Source organism: Pan paniscus, chromosome 6 (genome assembly GCF_029289425.2).
Source record: "Pan paniscus chromosome 6, NHGRI_mPanPan1-v2.0_pri, whole genome shotgun sequence".
Taxonomy (NCBI): domain Eukaryota; kingdom Metazoa; phylum Chordata; class Mammalia; order Primates; family Hominidae; genus Pan; species Pan paniscus.
In genome coordinates this window covers 193,079,143-193,096,856 of record NC_073255.2, presented here as the reverse complement: position 1 = coordinate 193,096,856, position 17,714 = coordinate 193,079,143, and the positions used below count along the sequence as shown (strand labels likewise).

Below are 17,714 nucleotides of genomic sequence, written 5' to 3'. Positions count from 1 at the left end.
TTATTCAAGCTACGCGCGAAGATTCAACATCAGAGTCTGTCACTGTAATTTATGGCACAAACAAACTCAAGGAGAAAACCCACAACAAACACGCTCATCTAAAAAGTTGCAGGAAAAAAAGCATTTAAAAAAGTACACCTATTAATGAGTTTAAAAACCTGTAGCAACTTGCTAAAAGGGAAATTTTATAATTAGATAAAGGCCAACAAACAACACAAAACAACAATAAACAAAGGGCAAACATCACATAAGTAGGTAAATGAAACGTGTTAGGCTAAGGAACGAGACAGAAATGCTAGGTATTACTACTTGTATTCACCACAGCTCAGGAGATCCTGGCCAGATTAAAAAAAAAGCGGGGAAAAAAAAGAAGGGGCATAAAAGTAGAGAGGCACAGACAATAAGAATCACTGCAGAGATCAACTGACTTACTCAGAAAACCCCTAGGAATCGGAGACAAAAAGACCTAAATGGTGTGAGATGCTACCATATTTGTGGATCAGATGATAACACTGTAAATACGGTATTTCCCCCATCTATAAATCCAATTCAAAAAAAATCTCCAGCAGAATTTTATGTAGAAAATGAGGCAGTTTTAGGAAAAAAAAAAAGAGGAAACGTCTTTTCCTAGCAGCTATTAAGACATATTGCAAGACTCTATTAATCAAAACAGTGCAATACTGACATAGAAGCAGAAGCCTTGGAAGGAGAGAACAAAACACGCTTTAATCTCGTCGATTTTCCCAGTATCATAAGCAAAACAAACTGTGGTGACATCTAAATGTGAAAGGTAAAAGGTTAAAGGTAAATAAAGAAAATGTAGGAAAATCTTTGCACTCTCAGAATGGTGAAGTATATCTAAAGTCTCTCCCAAACAGCAATAAAGTGAAAAAAACAAAACAAAACAAAACAATGGATTTAACATTAATCAGAATGAAAATTGTATTCAATATAAAACAATAGATATAATTTAAAAGATGGTAAAAGAACAGAAGATATTTTCAGTGGCTAAATCAACAAGAGATTACTATGTAGAATATGCAAAGAACTCCAGTAAATCAGCAAGAAAAGACAGAAATCCAAGTGGAATATTACATATAGATAGTAAAGAGCATATGGTTCAATGCCATTAGTAACTAATACGCACAATCAAGATTTTTTCCATAGAGAGGTCCTGAAAAAAGTTCTCATCTATTTTCCTTAATAACTTTACTTATTTTCCAAATTGGGACGTTCCTCTTTATATCTAATTTAAATTTTTCCTGATAAAACTCTTAAGATTGATTATGATGAAACTATTTGGTCATCTACATAAACCATACAGGTACAACAGAAGATCTTCACTAAACTACTGTACGACATTATTCCAAGTCTCAACATGTTCATGAGCCATGCTGTTTTCTAGAAGACATCGAGCTTGTTAGCAGAAGTTCAGAGGAAGACAGCATCAAATATCTCCCCTGGCATCGCTGTGGAAACAGGTCCCCTCCACCTTGTGTGACTCCAACACACAGATCTTCCAGCACCTCCAGATCCATCTGACCTGTGCCAAGACATGCCTCAACCAAACCTATTTTCCATGCCTATCAATAAAAAATCATATTTCTAACTTTTCGGTTTAAAATAATTTCAGATTTACAAAAGGTTGTAAAAACAGTATGAAGAATTCTCAGCAAAGGACTAGTATCCAGAACCTACGAGGAACTCAAACAAATCAGCAAGAAAAAAAAAAAAACAAATAATCCCATCAAAAAGAGGGCAAATGATACGAACAGATATTTCCCAAAAGAAGATATGCAGATGGCCAATAAACATGAAAAAATGGTCGTCACTCGTCATCAGGGAAATGCAAATTAAAACCACAGTGAGATACCACCTTATTCCTGCAAGAATGACCATTACTAAAAAGTCACAAAACAACAGATGTTGGCGTTGATGTGGTGCAAGGAGAACGCTTATACACTGCTGGTGGGAATGTAAATTAGTACAACCTCTATGGAAAACAGTATGAAGACTCCTTGAATAACTAAAAGTGGATCTATCCCTCGATCCAGCAATGCCACTACTGGGTGTCTACCCAAAGGAAAAGAAGTCATTATATGAAAAAGATGCATGCATACGTATGTTTATTGCAGCCCAATTCACAACTGCAAAGATACGGAACCAACCTAAGTGCCCATGAACCAATGAGTGGATAAAGAAAATGTGGTATATATACACCATGGAATACTACTCAGCCACAAAAAAGAATGAAAAAATGTCTTTTGCAGCAGCTTGGATGGAACTGGAGGTCATTATTCCAAGTGAAGTAACTCATGTTGTATGTTCTCACTTATAAGTGGAAGCTAAGATACGAGTATGCAAAGGCATACATAGTGGTATAATGGACACTGGAGACTCAGGAGGCGGAGGGTGGGAGGGGTGCGGGATAAAAAAAACTGCACGTTAGGTACAGGGTAGGCTACTCTGGTGGTGGCACTAAAATCTCAGAATTCACCACTATATAATTCATCCATGTAACCAAAAACCACTTGTACCACAAAAGCTATTGAAATAAAAATAAATAAAAAAGAAGAAACACACACAAAAAACAAACAAACAAAAAATAAAAAAAAAACAGGCCAGGCATGGTGACTCATGCCTTTAATCCCAACACTTTGGGAGGCTGAGGCGGGTGGATTACCTGAGGTCAGGAGTTTAAGAGCAGCCTGGCCAACATGGCAAAACCCCATCTCTACTAAAACTACAAAAATTAGCTGGGTGTGGTGGCACACACCTGTAATTCCAGCTACTTGGGAGGCTGAGGCACGAGAATCACTTGAACCCGGATGGCAGAGGTTGCAGTGGGCCAACATCGCACCACTGCACTCCAGCCTGGGCAACAGAGCAAGACTCCATCTCAAAAAAACAAAACAAAATGAAATTTCAACATGAGTTTTGGAGGGGACAAACATTCAAACCATAGCCTAGCCACTGTGAGCTATCAAAAGACTTCTGGTACCTATCAACATAGTAATATATGTGAGTAGTGGATAAGGAACAAAGTATGAAAAGTACTTAGCTTGATGCTGTGAAAAAGTCTTCCAGACAACAAATGTAAGTGAAGGATTCCGTTCTCATTGATGCCTAATCTAAATGGAAGTTCTCCCCTATCAGGGACATACTTGATGTACTGGGTTGAATTGTGTCATCTCAAAATTCTTATTGACCTGGAACCTCCGGATGTTGACCTTATTTGGAAATAGGGTCTTTGCAGATGTAGTTAAGATGAGGTCATGCTGGTTGCAAGTGGGCTGTACATCCTATGAATGGTATCCTTATAAGAAGAGGAAAGGGAGAGTACAATCACACGTAGAGAAGAAGGTTGTGTGAAGTCAGAGGCAGAGATTGGAGTGACGCTGCCACAAGCTAAGCAATGCCAGGAACCACCAGGGAAAGGTAAGTTAGGATTCTTCTGTAGAACCCTGCCAACAGCGCCATTTTGGACTTCTGGCCTCCAGGACACTGAGAAAATACATTTCTTTTGTTTTAACCCACCCAGTTTGTACTAATTGCTTGTGGCAGCACTGGGAAACGAATATCCTTAAAAACAGCATTTACAATTATAAGTGCATAATACATCTCCTTTTATTAATTAGAAGAAATGGAATTGATTTGCATGCCTTTATTTACAGGCACAAACTTGTAGCAATACTATACACAGTAAGAATGTGTGTGAAGTTGCATGCTATATGCATCCCACCTATCATAAAGAATTTCAATCAGCCATGACGGAGGTAAGGCTGACTTATTTCTATAAGAATGACATTACAGAATTATTGTCACATGAAAATATGATCAAAGAGTATCTAGCAATCAAAAGAGATGGAAAAAGTATTACAGAGATATTTCAGGCAGCTAACTAATACAAAATATTATGCTATTTTTATTGATTTTTGTTTGGGATACATTTCATGTTGTTTTGAAATTCCTGATTTGTTGCAAGTTTTGGTCTTATTCTAAATACATATTCACACTTGCAAAAAGAAAATATTATCATATGTTCTTAACCCCAAATGTTAACCTTTTATATAACCCTGGTACAAAGATCAAAACCACAAAATTAATGTTGCTATAATCTATCAATTAGCCTACATGCCTTCTGCAGATCTGGTTCTCTGTCACACTGATGTCTTTTTTCTGAACTAGGATCTGATCCAGGATCACAGATTGCACTTGCAGCTATGTCCCCTGGGTCTCCTGTAATCTGAACAGTTGCTAGGTCTTCATTTGCTTCTGTTGACTTGACACTTTTGAAGAGTACTAGCCAGGAACTGTGTGGAATGTCTTTCACTTGGACTGGTCTGAGGTTTCCTCATGATTAAATTCAGATATACATTTTGGTAAGAATGCCACAGAAGTGATGTTGTACCTTTCAGCAGGAGACACATGATGCTGGCCCATGCGTTACTGCTGACCTAACTAGGATTACTTGGTTCAGGTGCTGCTTGCCAAGCGTTACAACTGTACAGCTGAAGTAATTGGAAAGTTATTGTTTTTCTCCCTGCCATGTACTTGCATCTCTGGAGAAACTACCTCAATATTCTGTGTCTGTATGTAAATTTTTCTCATTCCTAATTTCAGTATTGATGATCGTTATTGTGGTGTTTGCCAAAGGTGATTTTCTATCCCCGTCTACTATCCTTATGAGTTATATTCTTTCTACTATAAGGGATTTTTCTTTTCCATCATTTATTTACTCAATTATTTATTTTTATCAATGTGAATCAATAGATATTTCTTTTGTTCTCCCATTTTTACTTATTCTACTTACCATTACTATCTTTACCTTCTTGCTCTAATGGTCCCCTATCATTTTTAAACTTCAATACATACATACCTTCAATACATACACACCTCTCTGTATAATTATAAATAAGTTATTTCTGTAACATAAAAAATTATACTATTAATCTCAATAGATTTTTTTAGCCCTAATAAGCCAAAAGATGAATGACTACGTCAGCTTACCCAAAGTCAACGGTGGCGGTTTGGGATCAAGAACATATTCTTTTTCTGAGTCTTCTAGTTTGGGGCACTGTGTAGTTTTTTTAAGTCCAGTATCTATTATTGCCTTTGTATCTCTTTTTAGAGATTTGTTCTCTTTCTTTTGTACTTGTGTCTTAGAATGATCTGCAACTAAAAGATTTCGAAGCTGAAGATCATGTAAAATGTGATCTTGTAAAGCAACTGCATTGACTGCCAAGTTATCTTTCTTAGATGAGTGACCCTAAAAAGTAGGAAAAAAGTCATATTTACAGGAGTATTATGTAATATATCATTTAGAAGAGAACCGAGGCTTCAATACTCAACCTTGATGGCACATACAACCAAATCAAATAGTAAGGAATGCTTGACTCATTGTTACCTAAGTAGGAGCAGACCCTTGTCTCAGCATTTATGTTAACAATACAGGAATATCTTTTCATTGAATTACGAAAGCCTTAATTATAATATGAATAAATTCATTATGACCTATAAACCTGTGCATGCCTAAACAAACACACGCTGCTTCACTATAATTAAATTAGACTCCGGGCAACTACTAAGGAGACTCTTGCCATTTCAGCTTATGCCTTTTTGTGAAAACTTAATAATTTCCTGTGCAGAATAAAAATCACCAAACAGCTAAGAGATGCTTGCAGTAAATATCACCAGAGATTGTTTTTCCATTGGCTTGTCCACTGCCCCATGCGACACTTGGCATCGCCCATTCCTGCTGACAATTCCTAGTTCAAGCAGGGTTTGCAAACTAGTTTTTATACTCTCAAATGGCTGAATTAAAATACATTTCATGAGTCAAATAACGTGTATGTTTAAGAAAAGAATAGCGTACCTTATTTTTTAACATGCCGAATTAGGAAAAGTTGTTGCTTGGCTATCACAAATTCTATCATCACATCCTATCACCTTCCTTCTATTCTTCTGCTGCAAAGACGTGGTCAACAGAAAGTCAAAGTTACAGTGCACAGAAAAACCCATGAAGTTTGTGAGGATGCTCTGTAAGAGTCTAACAGATCATGAAGCAGCAGGAATGCCTGCTACAGGGTGGCACTAAGCTACACATTCTGGTTCTGGAGGAAGGGGGTGAACTCAAGTCAGTTATGCTTCGACTCATCCCTGTCCTCAAATAGTTCACCCCTGAGCTCCTGAGGACACATTAATACAAATGGTTAATTACTATGAATTAATCCATTGCTAAATATAACATGATACATAAGTACTACAAAACTTCAGGCTAACACTGGAGACTTGTAAAGGAAAAACCAGTTAAACTGCCATTTGAAAGATACACAGAGGGAAATGAACATGGCACATTACAGGTAGGAGGAAAGAACTGGCAGGCTGGAAATCAGCATGATATGCTTATTTTGGGGAGAAAGGGAACAATGAAGAAACTGGAACGCAAGAGGAACACTGGCTAACTTCAGTCTGTCCAGAACACAGAAGTACAGAATATGGGGACAGACCAACTTGAGTTCCAATTGAACTCTACCGCTTTGCTGCGCAAGATACTGGACACAGCTGAGCCCCAGGCTCCTCATCTATAAAGCAGGTATAATAACGCTGGCTTTGCAGGGTTGCCGCAAGGATTAATGAGACAACCTTTGAAGTATCTAAAGTAGGTCTTTTCACACAGAACTTACTCTTGTTATTCTTGCTTCAATTCCCTTCAAAGCTGGTGGAATAATTTGGTATTGGCCCTTTTAGATTTTGGACATGGTGTATTTTATGAAGACAGATGTATTCAAAATATACTGTGATGAGGAGAAATAGAAAGTTATTCAAGTGATCTAGGAACTGGCACAGAAGGCCCTTGAACATATTTCTTCTAATGTTGTTTCCTTATAACGTTGATGAGAAAAAAAATTGATCCCAAGCAGGGGCCACTGTCTGTTTGGAGTTTGCACGTCCTCCCCATGTGCTGTGGGTTTCCTCCAGGTACCCCGGGTTCCTCCCACATCCCAAAGCTGTGCACGTGAGGCTCACTGGCGCGTCCCCGTCTGAGTGAGTGTGAGTGTGCCCTGCCATGGGACGCCGTCCTCTCCAGGACTGTTGCCCGCCTTGGTCCTGAGCTGCCTGGATGGGCTCAGCCCCCTGCCACCCTGAACTGGAATAAGCAGGTTGGAAAATGAAAGGATACAAATTATTGCCAAATAAAAATTCGTAAAGCATAAGGTATTCACACAGAGATGCAGGACAATACCCGATGCAGTAGGAAAGGCCCAGCGGGCTGAGAATTGGCTCTTGTTTGTTTTGAAACCGCATGGTAGGGGGAGGCGCTTCAGAGCTTTGGCTTGGCCAACATTATCTTTAACACAGCCCCTCCACAACCCGGTCACTCATGGATTCACCAGAAATTGGGTAATGATCTTTCTTAAATGTAGAGCTCATATGTACTTCAGTGTTTCATATTAGAAGTGCTTTGGCCTTTATTTAGAAGTTTGGCGATGTTTTTGTGACCAGGAATGTGCTGTGGGAACTTTCCTCTTATTTATATCAATTAACCTATGGTGAAACTGGTTTCCTTGTACACTGCATGGCTTAAAGCTCCAGTTTCTAAGAACCTATGGATGATGTTAAGTGAAGACTTACTGTGTTGAGGGCCTAACTCTAAAAATAGAAAGAAATTAATCCAAAATGTATTTCTAAGGACTAACACTTGTATTAAATTACTCCAACCGAAAGAACAAACTCACTAAGGCGTGAGTGGAGAGATAGAAAAGCACAGTGGAACCAAATCTCTGAGATATCCAGGGTTAGAAGTAAAAACGTCAGTCGCTGCTCAAGTCCTGGAGGCTTTGATGATGGTTCTTACTACAGCCCTTTTCTGTTCCCGTTCAATTCTGGCATCAAGAGATGTTTGAAATAGTTCCACCCCGTATCTCATCAAGACAACTGAACTTGGAGAAATGGTGGAATTTAAAATACTGAAAGATCACTGCCAGAATTTTCTCAGTTCCTGCTTCCAAAATGCCTATAACCTGCAGAAGATACAGTTTGCATCACACTAAAAATGGTCCGGTCATAGCTGCAGTCTGCAATTTAATCTCAAGTTTCTACGCAGTAGACCACTGTCATTAATATCAAGGTAAGAGCTTTTAAAACCTATACTTTCTTAAAGTCCTACGGTATCATTAAGTTTTAGAGTTTAAAATTCAGAATTTAAAGGTATTGAAAACCCTTCAAGTACCTACTCCAACTCCACTTTATAAATGAGAAAACCAAATACCAGGTGAGTCCTTCAATATATAATGAGCCTGTGGCACTGATAGGGTTAGAAACGTAACCCTTGCCCAGTATTGAAAGCTAAGATTAACAGGAACCCGTTGCTTTGTAAATCCCAGTATTAAACGCTCAAGAGGCAGAGCTTGGTGGCAAAAACGATCACTGGGGTGCCAAAGCGAGTAACCTCAGCTAATTAAACACGCTCAATAAAAATACACGAGACCAAGCCTACGGCGTAAAGATGCAATCCTACGTAGGGTCTTGGTGTTATCTCCTGCCTTCTGAACCCCGCTGACCGTTTTCTGAGGTTCCACTCATGCAGGAAGCGCGCGGTGACGAGGCTCCAATTCCTCTCAAAGCTGACACCACCCTGCACCTGGGGCCCCTGATGGCAGCCGGTCCTACCGGGTTCTAAAATTACCGACGTGGGATCATTGTTCTAAGGCTTTAGGCCGCCGTAAATTCGTACCCCTCAGATAGAAGGAGCTGTGGAAACCAACCAGGACCCCGAGTCCCCCAAGGAGGCTGCGCGCCGCTACGGGACCCGACCTCGCCTCACAGCTGCGGCCATCGCCGGCACGGCTCGGAGGAGGCGAAAGCGAGGCCGCGGACGGCCCTCACCCCGAATCCATGGACCCCGCCCGCCTGGCGGGCCACCCTTCTTTCCGTCCCTCCCCCGAAGCCTCTCCGTGCCTCGACTCCTCCGCGAACACCGGAACCCAGGGACGTCTGCCCCTTTTCCCTCAGGCAACTCCCTGGCCGCCCACCGTTGCCGTAGCAACGCCCGCCTCCGCGCTCGCTCCCCGCGCGCTTGCTCACCAGCCCTGCCCCGCCCCGCCCCATACTGCGCATGCTCGCCAGCCCCGCCCGGCCCACATTGCGCATGCTTGCCAACCACGCCCTGTCCACACCACACTGCGCATGCTCGCCGGCCCCCGCCCCGCGCACGGCGTCAGCGTCTAGACGCAGGTGCGTTCCCGTCGAGGCTCGCGCAGCGGGCGTTTTTGGGGATCGCCTGGCGGGGGTGTTCGGGAGCCGCGGGCTGAAGCACGGGGGCGTGCAGGCGCCCAGGCCTCGTGTAGTGAGGGCCGAGCCCCGCGCCGGCTTCGCTGTAGTCCGCAGCCCCCGGCGGCTTTGTGGGCGCAGCCACGCTCCTCAGCCGCCCGCCCACCTGGGCCTGGGCCCCGGTTGTTTCCCTGCGGTGGCTGTGGTCGTTCCCGTTCCAGGGTCTCGAGCGCACCGCCCCTTCGCTGCGCTGTTAGTCGAGGGCAGTTTTCTGGGGGATCCCCCGATCCCCCCCGCGCCGCTCAGGCGTCTTGGCTCGCGGAAGCGCCGGCGCCGACTGCCTGGCGTCGTCCGTGACTCCTGGCCCTTCTCTGTGGATCCCTTTGCTTCTCGTTGCGGGTTGTGTTTCCTGCTTCGTGGGCCTGGCCGTTTGCGTTTGGATGCAGGCCCGGGTGAGCCCTGCGTGGCCCGCTGGCCTTTTCCTGCTCCCTAGGTGACTGAGCCGCGTGTGTGACACATCGGAGTGAATTGAGGCAACGCGTTCCTTTCCAGGCTTGCAGCGGGCGGCGTCGTTCACGCTCCTGAGCAGAGCCTTCCGGTGCTTTACTCGACGCCACAAATAGTGCAGGGTTCCTCCCAGGGGCTGTCGCGAGCTAGAAGTCTTCCCCGCCCCTGTGAGCTCGGGCTGTTCCTCCTCCGCGTGGCTCACTCCAGCCTCGGATGTTTCCTCGCTGCACAGACCTGCTCGGGAAGACTCGAGAAGGCCACCCCAGGACTCCAGCTCTCCCCGGAAGGGCTTCCCCTCGGATTGCGTCTTGGCCCCTGGAACCCTCCCTCTGTATCCTCTGCTGTTACTCTCTTGGCCTCCATTTGGGTTGTGGCCTGGATACTCTGGCTCGCTGCTTCCCTTCTCTTAAGGATCACAGCCCTGCACTGCCTGTCGTCCGGTGCCTGGAAACCATTGTATTTTTTGGTCTGATTTTGTAGTTGTTTAAGAACTTAAGTCTGGTCCCTCACACTCCATGCCCAGAAGCAGAAATGAGTAAAGTTTGTTTTATCTTTTCTCAATATGACAATTATTGTGTTGGTTCAACTTATGTTGTACTTTAATTAGAAGAAATTTGGCCGAAAATACAAGGAAAATATACAAATGCAAGTAATTTTTTTTAAACTTCCCTGAAAGCAGGGTCTAAAGAAATTACCAACCAACTTAGACTGGATCTAGAAGAAAAGGAAGGGTCTTTGCAGTCTTAGGACTCTTCCATTCCGCGACGTAGGTGTTAGGATAACAGCCATAAATGGTTGTAAGACTTTGGGTTCAGATAAGTAGACTTAAGTTCAAATTTTGACTTATTTTACAAGTGTGTGATTTTTGGCAAGCTCATCTTCCTAAACCATGAGCTCCTTATTTGTAAAGGGGACATTAGCCACTCTCCAGCAACAGCCCTGGTACTTCTTCAATCCTGGGATGAGACGTATGATTAGCCTAAGCGAACCAGAAAATCCAGGCCCGTGACCAGTGACTTAATCTGGGCTGGCGATATATCTAGCTAGGCCAACCAGGTGGACTCAGTATTTTTGTGGGTGCTACTGGAAAATTTATTTAATTTTAACTGAATGTGGAAACAGCAACAGACATGAAATGGCAGTTGTATTGCTGTCTTATCATGAGGTGAGGGCCTGAAGCTATGGTAGCCACCCTGTGAACCTTGGAAGGAGGGTTCTACAGGAACTGGCAGAGCTGAGACTGGGACGCAACCCATGTCCTGGTGACGTATTTGAGTCCTGAGGCTGGCCCTCCTGTTAGTCTTTTCTCTTACTGGCTTCAGCCAGATGGGGTCTGGTTTTCTGTTACTTGCAACAGGAAGAATTGGAATGATATCTATGCATGCTATTACCGCCTTATGGCTGTGGTGAGATTAAAACATATTGTGGGTGAACTGCTTAGTACAGTGCCTGCTATTCTTTATATTGGTTTTAAGGTATTTTTCTTGAACTTTAAAGTTCTAAGAAAAATTACCGTTTTAAAATTCCTACCCTCTGTTCACATGTTTAAATTTTCATGATAGTTTTTCTGTCTGCATGTTTTCTATTCAAAATAAATTGGTCATTCTTCAGTTAGCCACGAAGAATATTTTGAATTTTTTATTTTTAAATTTATTTTTTATTGATACATATTAGATGAACATGTTTTTGGATAACGTGATAATTCGATAAATTCATAAAATCAAATCAGGGTAATTGGGATATCCATCCCCTTAAATATTTATCTTCTATTTACACTAGGAACATTCAAATTATTCTAGCTATTTTGAAATGTGCAATCGATTTGTGTTAAGTATAGGCTTGACTGAAAATTTAACCTTATTGCTTTCTAATTCTTGACAAAAACAAAGCTAACATAGTTGATATTTGAAGAAGAATACATTCATTCTTCAAGATAGTGTGTTCTGTTGAAATGAGTTAGATGATCAGAATGCAACATTCTTGGATAGGGATAATTAAAAATATAGTCAACCTATCTTGTCCCCAAAACCATGTTATCAATGATTTGTATTTTAACATTATGCCTTTTGTTTTAAAAAAGTTTTTTCTGTTTTTTTGAGATGGGCCTGAGAAACTGCATGTATGCAAAGCATGTTTACATCTTCAGAAAACTGCTATTGAGTACATTCTCCATGGTGCTGTTCAGTGCCATTTGTGTAAGCACCCACGTGATTGTTTTAGAATTTCAAAACCACTAATTGAATGTCCTAGGAATAGTGGAGACGGAAGAGAAAATTAGAGGTGCATGACGTTAAGGATGTTGAGGTGCTTAGTCACAAGGAGAAGGGCACCAGTGTACTTGGCTGATTAAGATGCACTTCTGTACTCCACTGTGCTTAAGAAGAAAGCTGCGGGTGGTACTGTAAGAGATCTGTTGTATGAACATTATCACAAAAAGAGTGATGATACCTGTGCTTATCCAAGGAAGAGCAGCCCAAGATGGATGGCAATAGCGGACTATTTAAGTGGAAGACATTGATATGAAGGGAAAATCTTATATTTTGCTTGTGTAGAGCGCAATTCAGAGAAAGTGTTCAAATACTAGAATAGGCAGTTGGAGTCCATCTTGTGGAAGATGGGGTTTTCTTCATGATGACACTAGAGATCATGATATTGGATACTAGTGCTGGCTCTGTATATTTATTTATTTATTTATTTTGAGACAGAGTCTCTGTTGCCTAGGCTGGAATGCAGTGACGCCATCTCGGCTCACTGCAACTTCTGCCTCCCAGGATCAAGTAATTCTCCTGTCTTAGCCTCCCGAATAGCTGGGATTACAGGTGCCCATCACCACGCTTAGCTAATTTTTGTATTTTTTAGTAGAGTCGGGGTTTCGCTGTGTTGGCCAGGCTGGTCTTGAACTTCTGACCTCAGGTGATCCGCCTGCCTCGGCCTCCCAAAGTGCTAAGATTACAGGCGTGAACCACCGTGCCTGGCCTATGGATTCTTAATGTATCATACCCATAGTATTTGAATTTGCCCACCTGCCTAGTCTCTAAACACTGCACTAATGAAAGCCTAGGCAGGGTCAGAATGGTTCTTAGTTCAATATGCTTCTCACATTTTAGTATCTTAATGCTCTCACATTTCTCCTTTGTTATGTACAAAATATTCTCAAAGCCTACTCAGTGCCTATTTGACTCTTGTCTCTCTCAACACAGTCCTTGACATCTAAAACAAACCTAAGGAGCAGAAATTGGTGGCATGGGGTTCATCTTTAATTTAGTTCTCAATTTTAACCTTCACCAAAACCATCTCTCCATTTATTTTTCTTAATCTTCTGTATTACCTTGAACTTTCTACTCACACTTGTATATTTATTTATTTATTTATTTTTTCTTTCTTTATTATTATTATTCTTTAAGTTTTAGGGTACATGTGCACAATGTGCAGGTTAGTTACATATGTATACATGTGCCATGCTGGTGCGCTGCACCCACTAACACGTCATCTGGCATTAGGTATATCTCCCAATGCTATCCCTCCCCCCACACTTGTATATTTATTATCAATTTCTATTCCTAACTTGCTGATGTGGTTTGGCTGTGTCCCCACACAAATCTCACCTTGAATTGTAGTAAGTAATCCCCATGTGTCAAGGGCAGGGCCAGGTGGAGAGAATTCAATCATAGGGACAGTTTCCCCCATACTATTCTTGTGGTAATGAATAAGTCTCACAAGATCTGATGGTTTTATACATTGGAGTGGCCCTGCACAAGCTCTGTCTTGCCTGCTGCCATATAAGACCTGTCTTGCTTCCTGTTCCACCATGATTTTGAGCCCTCCCAGCCATGTGGAACTGTGAGTCAATTAAACCTCTTTCCTTTATAAATTATGCAGTCCCGGGTATGTCTTTATTAGCAGCATGAGAACAAACTAACACCCTTGCTTCCACCCAGATTATTTTTTCAAATAATTCTAAGTCATTGCCTATATTATGCAGTATGTGATGTCCAGCAATTGTTTGGAAATTTGCCAATCTCTCCGAGTGTTTTGTAGCAGCAGTTGCTGTAAAGACTCAGGTATATTTGTGGGAACTTACTGAAGTGTTTTTTTTTTTCCTAGAGATTATATTATAGTTCTGTTTTGTCTTTAATAATGAAAAAGGGCTTAGGATGAGTTGTTTCCACTCCTCTGATAAAATGCATTTAAAAAAATACCTGTGGCAGACATATCATGATGACATCATTCCTGTCAACATTAAAATAGTAGTAGAGAAACACTGATGAAAACACTTCCGACACTGGAGAAGAGAGGAGAAATCTTGTTTTCATTCTTACTCTATAATTTAAAGTCATGGGTATAACAAGTGAGCCTTTAAAAACTGTTTTCCGAATTAAAAAATGGAGCAAATTCATTCTTTGTTGTTGAATTCAATATACTTAGAAGTAATTTATCACTTTGGTAAAGAATAATGTCCTACTATGCCTTAATATCTGACACGATGGAGATATTCTTGCTATCTACACTGTGATCACCAGATACCAGACACTTTAAAAATGTTGCCAAAAGCTGTTAGGCATACTGATTGTATGAAAGGTGTTTGGGTAATGTGGACTCCTTTCAGACGTTTGTGATTTTTCTGCCTTAATTGAAAGTTTTGACAGGTTTGTAAAAGCATAAATGTCAGGTTATTAGTAGAAACTCTAAAATAACCTGGGAAATAAATACATATACTGGTTTCAACCACTTTGGCTAAAGCTGAATGTCTCTAAAAATTGAATCAGTTGATGCTCTAATATGTTAAATATATCAAGAGACAGGATGTTTCCTGATCACATCCAGATAATTTTTTTAATTAATAGATTTATTTTCTTAATAAATTTTACAGATAAATTGAACAAATAATACAGAGAGCTCCCTCTCCTTGCAACAGTTTCCCCTATTTGCCATTTGTATGCTATATTTGTTAAAATTGATGTACAATAAGGTTGTTCATGTTTAATGTTGACTATGAAATTCTCCGCAAATAAAAGTATACCCCACAAGTACACAGGAGAGACCCCTTCTGCAGTTCTATTCATAGAGGCACAAGCAAAGGAACTATTGAGAGATAAGAGTCTCATGATAGCAGAAAAGTATTGATCCATGATCTTGGGAAAGCTGTCCACATCTAGGATGCTGTCTGCTTTTAGGGAGAAACTTTCCTGGTTAGCTTTACCTTAAGGTCTCCAACAAGTGTATAGATTGAAGAGTCTGGAGGGGCCCATTTCAGCTGTGAGATTGTAAACCCAAGGCTCAAGGTGCTGAAGTTTTGCTGCAGTGTAAGTGGCAGGGGCAGTCTTTCCCTGATGATGTTTCCAGAAGAGTCAGTTTCTAGGCTTTAGATCATGTAGGGTTTGTCCTCAGTGGACCATGGAAAGCTTTCTTTACCTGGTGAAAATAGACTTGGGCATAATGCATTAAAGCCTTGCAGCACTTAGTCATATCAGAGCTTAGGAGGAGAAGATGTGTGAGGTTTTATTATTAGGAGCATAGGCCTTCAGTGACTATTGCATAAGGGATCAACTTAACGTTTTGCACGTGGAAGTGGATCTGTCATCAATCCGCAGTACTTTAGACCAAGGAAATCCAGTCAATTCAGTTAGCTTTGCCTAATGTGACTATACCTATGATACCTTATCTCATTGTTTTACAACTTGTCTGATGAAACAAGTACCTCTATCACTAGCAATCTTTCCAGGGATGTCCCATGAGGGAAACATGTTTCCTAATAACCTTTTATCTACTGTTACAGCACGAGACTTTTTGAATGGAAAAGCTTCTATACAATCAGAAAACATGCATTGAAAATGGCAATGGAATGAAATCCCTCTAAAAATGTTTCAATGGCCTATAATGTAGCAGAAATGTACATGAAGTTTTGATTGCCTTCCCAGGATTGTAGATTTGACAAACCAAACATTGGGCATAAACTATTTTAGCAATTTAGAACATGCCAATATTCTATTTGGATCATCTTACCTCTTCCATGATGGGCCTTGGAGTGTAGAGCTTTTAGTAATGGAAGCTTTAAGGATTCAGGAAGGACCAGGCATCTGTCCAGGCTCCATGAGTCCATCCTTAACATTAGATTTATATCTTCCTTTTGTTTTTCATTTCAAGTTTTAAAGCTTGTATATAAGATTACTTTATTCCTGCATCTTCTCAATTGTTTCTTCCTTGTATTTGCCCTTTTCCTACTTGGCGAGATTTGGCTTTCTGTTCAAGAATCTTTTTGCGGTCTGTGTCCAGTTTTAGCCTAGTGATAACCACCTTGCTGGGGTGAATGCCTACATGGACAGTTGTGCCATTAGCCTTTTCCCACTGCACCCGTTCGACGTAGAGGACATATTTCTTCCTGTAAACCTGGACTACTCTGCCAATTGGCTAACCTTTATAGTGTCCTCGTACAACCTGAACTTCATCATCCTTTCGGATGGGCATGGATCACACATTGTACTTCTGTCTCAGCTCTTTGGAAAGAGGGGAAGACATAATCTTCCTGTAAATGGGAAGGTGCATTGAAGTGCCTTTTGTGGTTCTTGTTTCGGTTGGAAGTCGCAAAGGGATTGAACTTCATTTTGGCGATTGCTGCTTCAGTGATAGCTGCAAAATGGAAGATTTATGTCTTCTTAAATATCAGTTTTGTTTCTCCAATTCACGTGCATAGCACTGTTTATTAGATTGGTTATCATAGGTAAATTTGACTTGGATCATGGAATTCATCTAAACTACATATCAAAACAATTTCAGTACTGGCTGACTTAGCTTGAAGATCTGGCAGAGTAGTTCCTTGGTATTCAATTAATTTTTATCCTAATTGGATTATCAGTTTCATAAACCAGTCAGTGTGTTCATTAGAGTGCTGGTAATTCATACCCAGTCTAAACGATATGATCCTAAAGACATCAGAAACTTGGCATTCAAGAGTGCTTGTCAGGGTCCTTTCCATCCTTTTCATGAATCTCCTTGAAGGCATGATACTCTAGGATTTTACTCGCTTATAAACTTAACGTAGCAAATAATCCTGTTTCTCTGTCTTTTGGATGCTGCAGGGGCCCTCTGTAGCATCCCAAAGTTAGTTTGAGGTAACAACAAAAAAAGACAATTTGAAATTTGATTTTGGGAAGCCTGTCAAATATGTCAAAGGTTTAAAATAATCAAAATAGGATCACAAGGCATTGTAAGATAATATTCATTTAGCCAAAGTGATCAAAGGGGTTAGAAAGCAAAAACCGTTCTTCTTTGATAGAGGGGAGACTCAGTTTTCCAATCAACAGATCTGAGAAAGACAGCATGAGACAGAATCTGTCTCCTTCTCTCCTCTGTCTCTCTTTTGCAGTTTACTCAAAAGGTGAACAAAAGTCTTTTACTACCTCTTATTAATACTACATGAAAATTCTTGTTCAAAAGGGAAAACCAAATTTTACTTTTGCATAGTGTATTATCAACACTAAGCTAATAAAACCTTATAAACAGATCTGTCCAATTTGTTATCTTTTGACCACAGAAAATTTCCATAAACTTTTTATAATCTCTTACAATTTTTTTATTCTTTCCAACTTTATTCATTTATCTTTCTTTTTTATTCCTTCAATTTGAAACAATCTTCAGCTTCTAGACAAAATTATTTTTTTCGCAACACACATTTTCATGCCTTTACAACTTTCCTTACCGAAAAATACTTTGCTTTTCTTTAGACACTATATACAAAATTGTTTTTTATATCTATTAGTTTCAATTACATATATTAACTACAATTTTAACTACTAGTAACCCTAATTTTTAGTGAAAGCCTAGGAAGTAGTTTTGAACTGTTCTATATCAATAATTGTAGATGAAAACTTTCATAACTTTTTAGATAGGTTTTCTCAAGTTTATTAATAGATGTAAATATATGTAGCTTTTCTATA

General features: G+C 40.6%; 2 protein-coding genes and 1 pseudogene across 18 annotated transcripts in view; 1 reads left to right on the top strand and 2 right to left on the bottom strand.

The window, feature by feature from the left end:
- Positions 1–9,118, bottom strand: part of RNF32 (ring finger protein 32) — a 37,074-nt gene extending 27,956 nt beyond the window's left edge. For 2 of the 17 annotated variants that reach the window (XM_055115561.2, XM_055115573.1), the window contains exons 1-4: positions 8,501–9,067; positions 6,687–6,797; positions 5,876–5,967; positions 5,011–5,269 (exon numbers count right to left, since the gene is read on the bottom strand). In XM_055115561.2, the coding sequence (XP_054971536.1) occupies positions 5,011–5,269; positions 5,876–5,890 (274 nt within the window). In that variant the 5' untranslated portion in view covers positions 5,891–5,967; positions 6,687–6,797; positions 8,501–9,067. Of the gene's footprint in view, positions 1–5,010; positions 5,270–5,875; positions 5,968–6,686; positions 6,798–7,739 lie in introns of those variants that run through there. The other 15 variants (XM_055115571.2, XM_055115568.2, XM_034965359.3 and 12 more) reach the window with 12 other exon arrangements.
- LOC100995171 (putative transmembrane protein RNF32-DT) lies at positions 9,104–9,992 on the top strand. Its single transcript, XM_034965362.3, is given in 2 exon segments — positions 9,104–9,562; positions 9,564–9,992. Coding segments are annotated over 2 exon segments (651 nt in total). The 5' UTR covers positions 9,104–9,118; the 3' UTR covers positions 9,771–9,992.
- On the bottom strand, positions 9,560–17,454 carry LOC117981164 (large ribosomal subunit protein uL24-like; annotated as a pseudogene).
- Between the last annotated feature and the right edge of the window lie 260 nt (positions 17,455–17,714).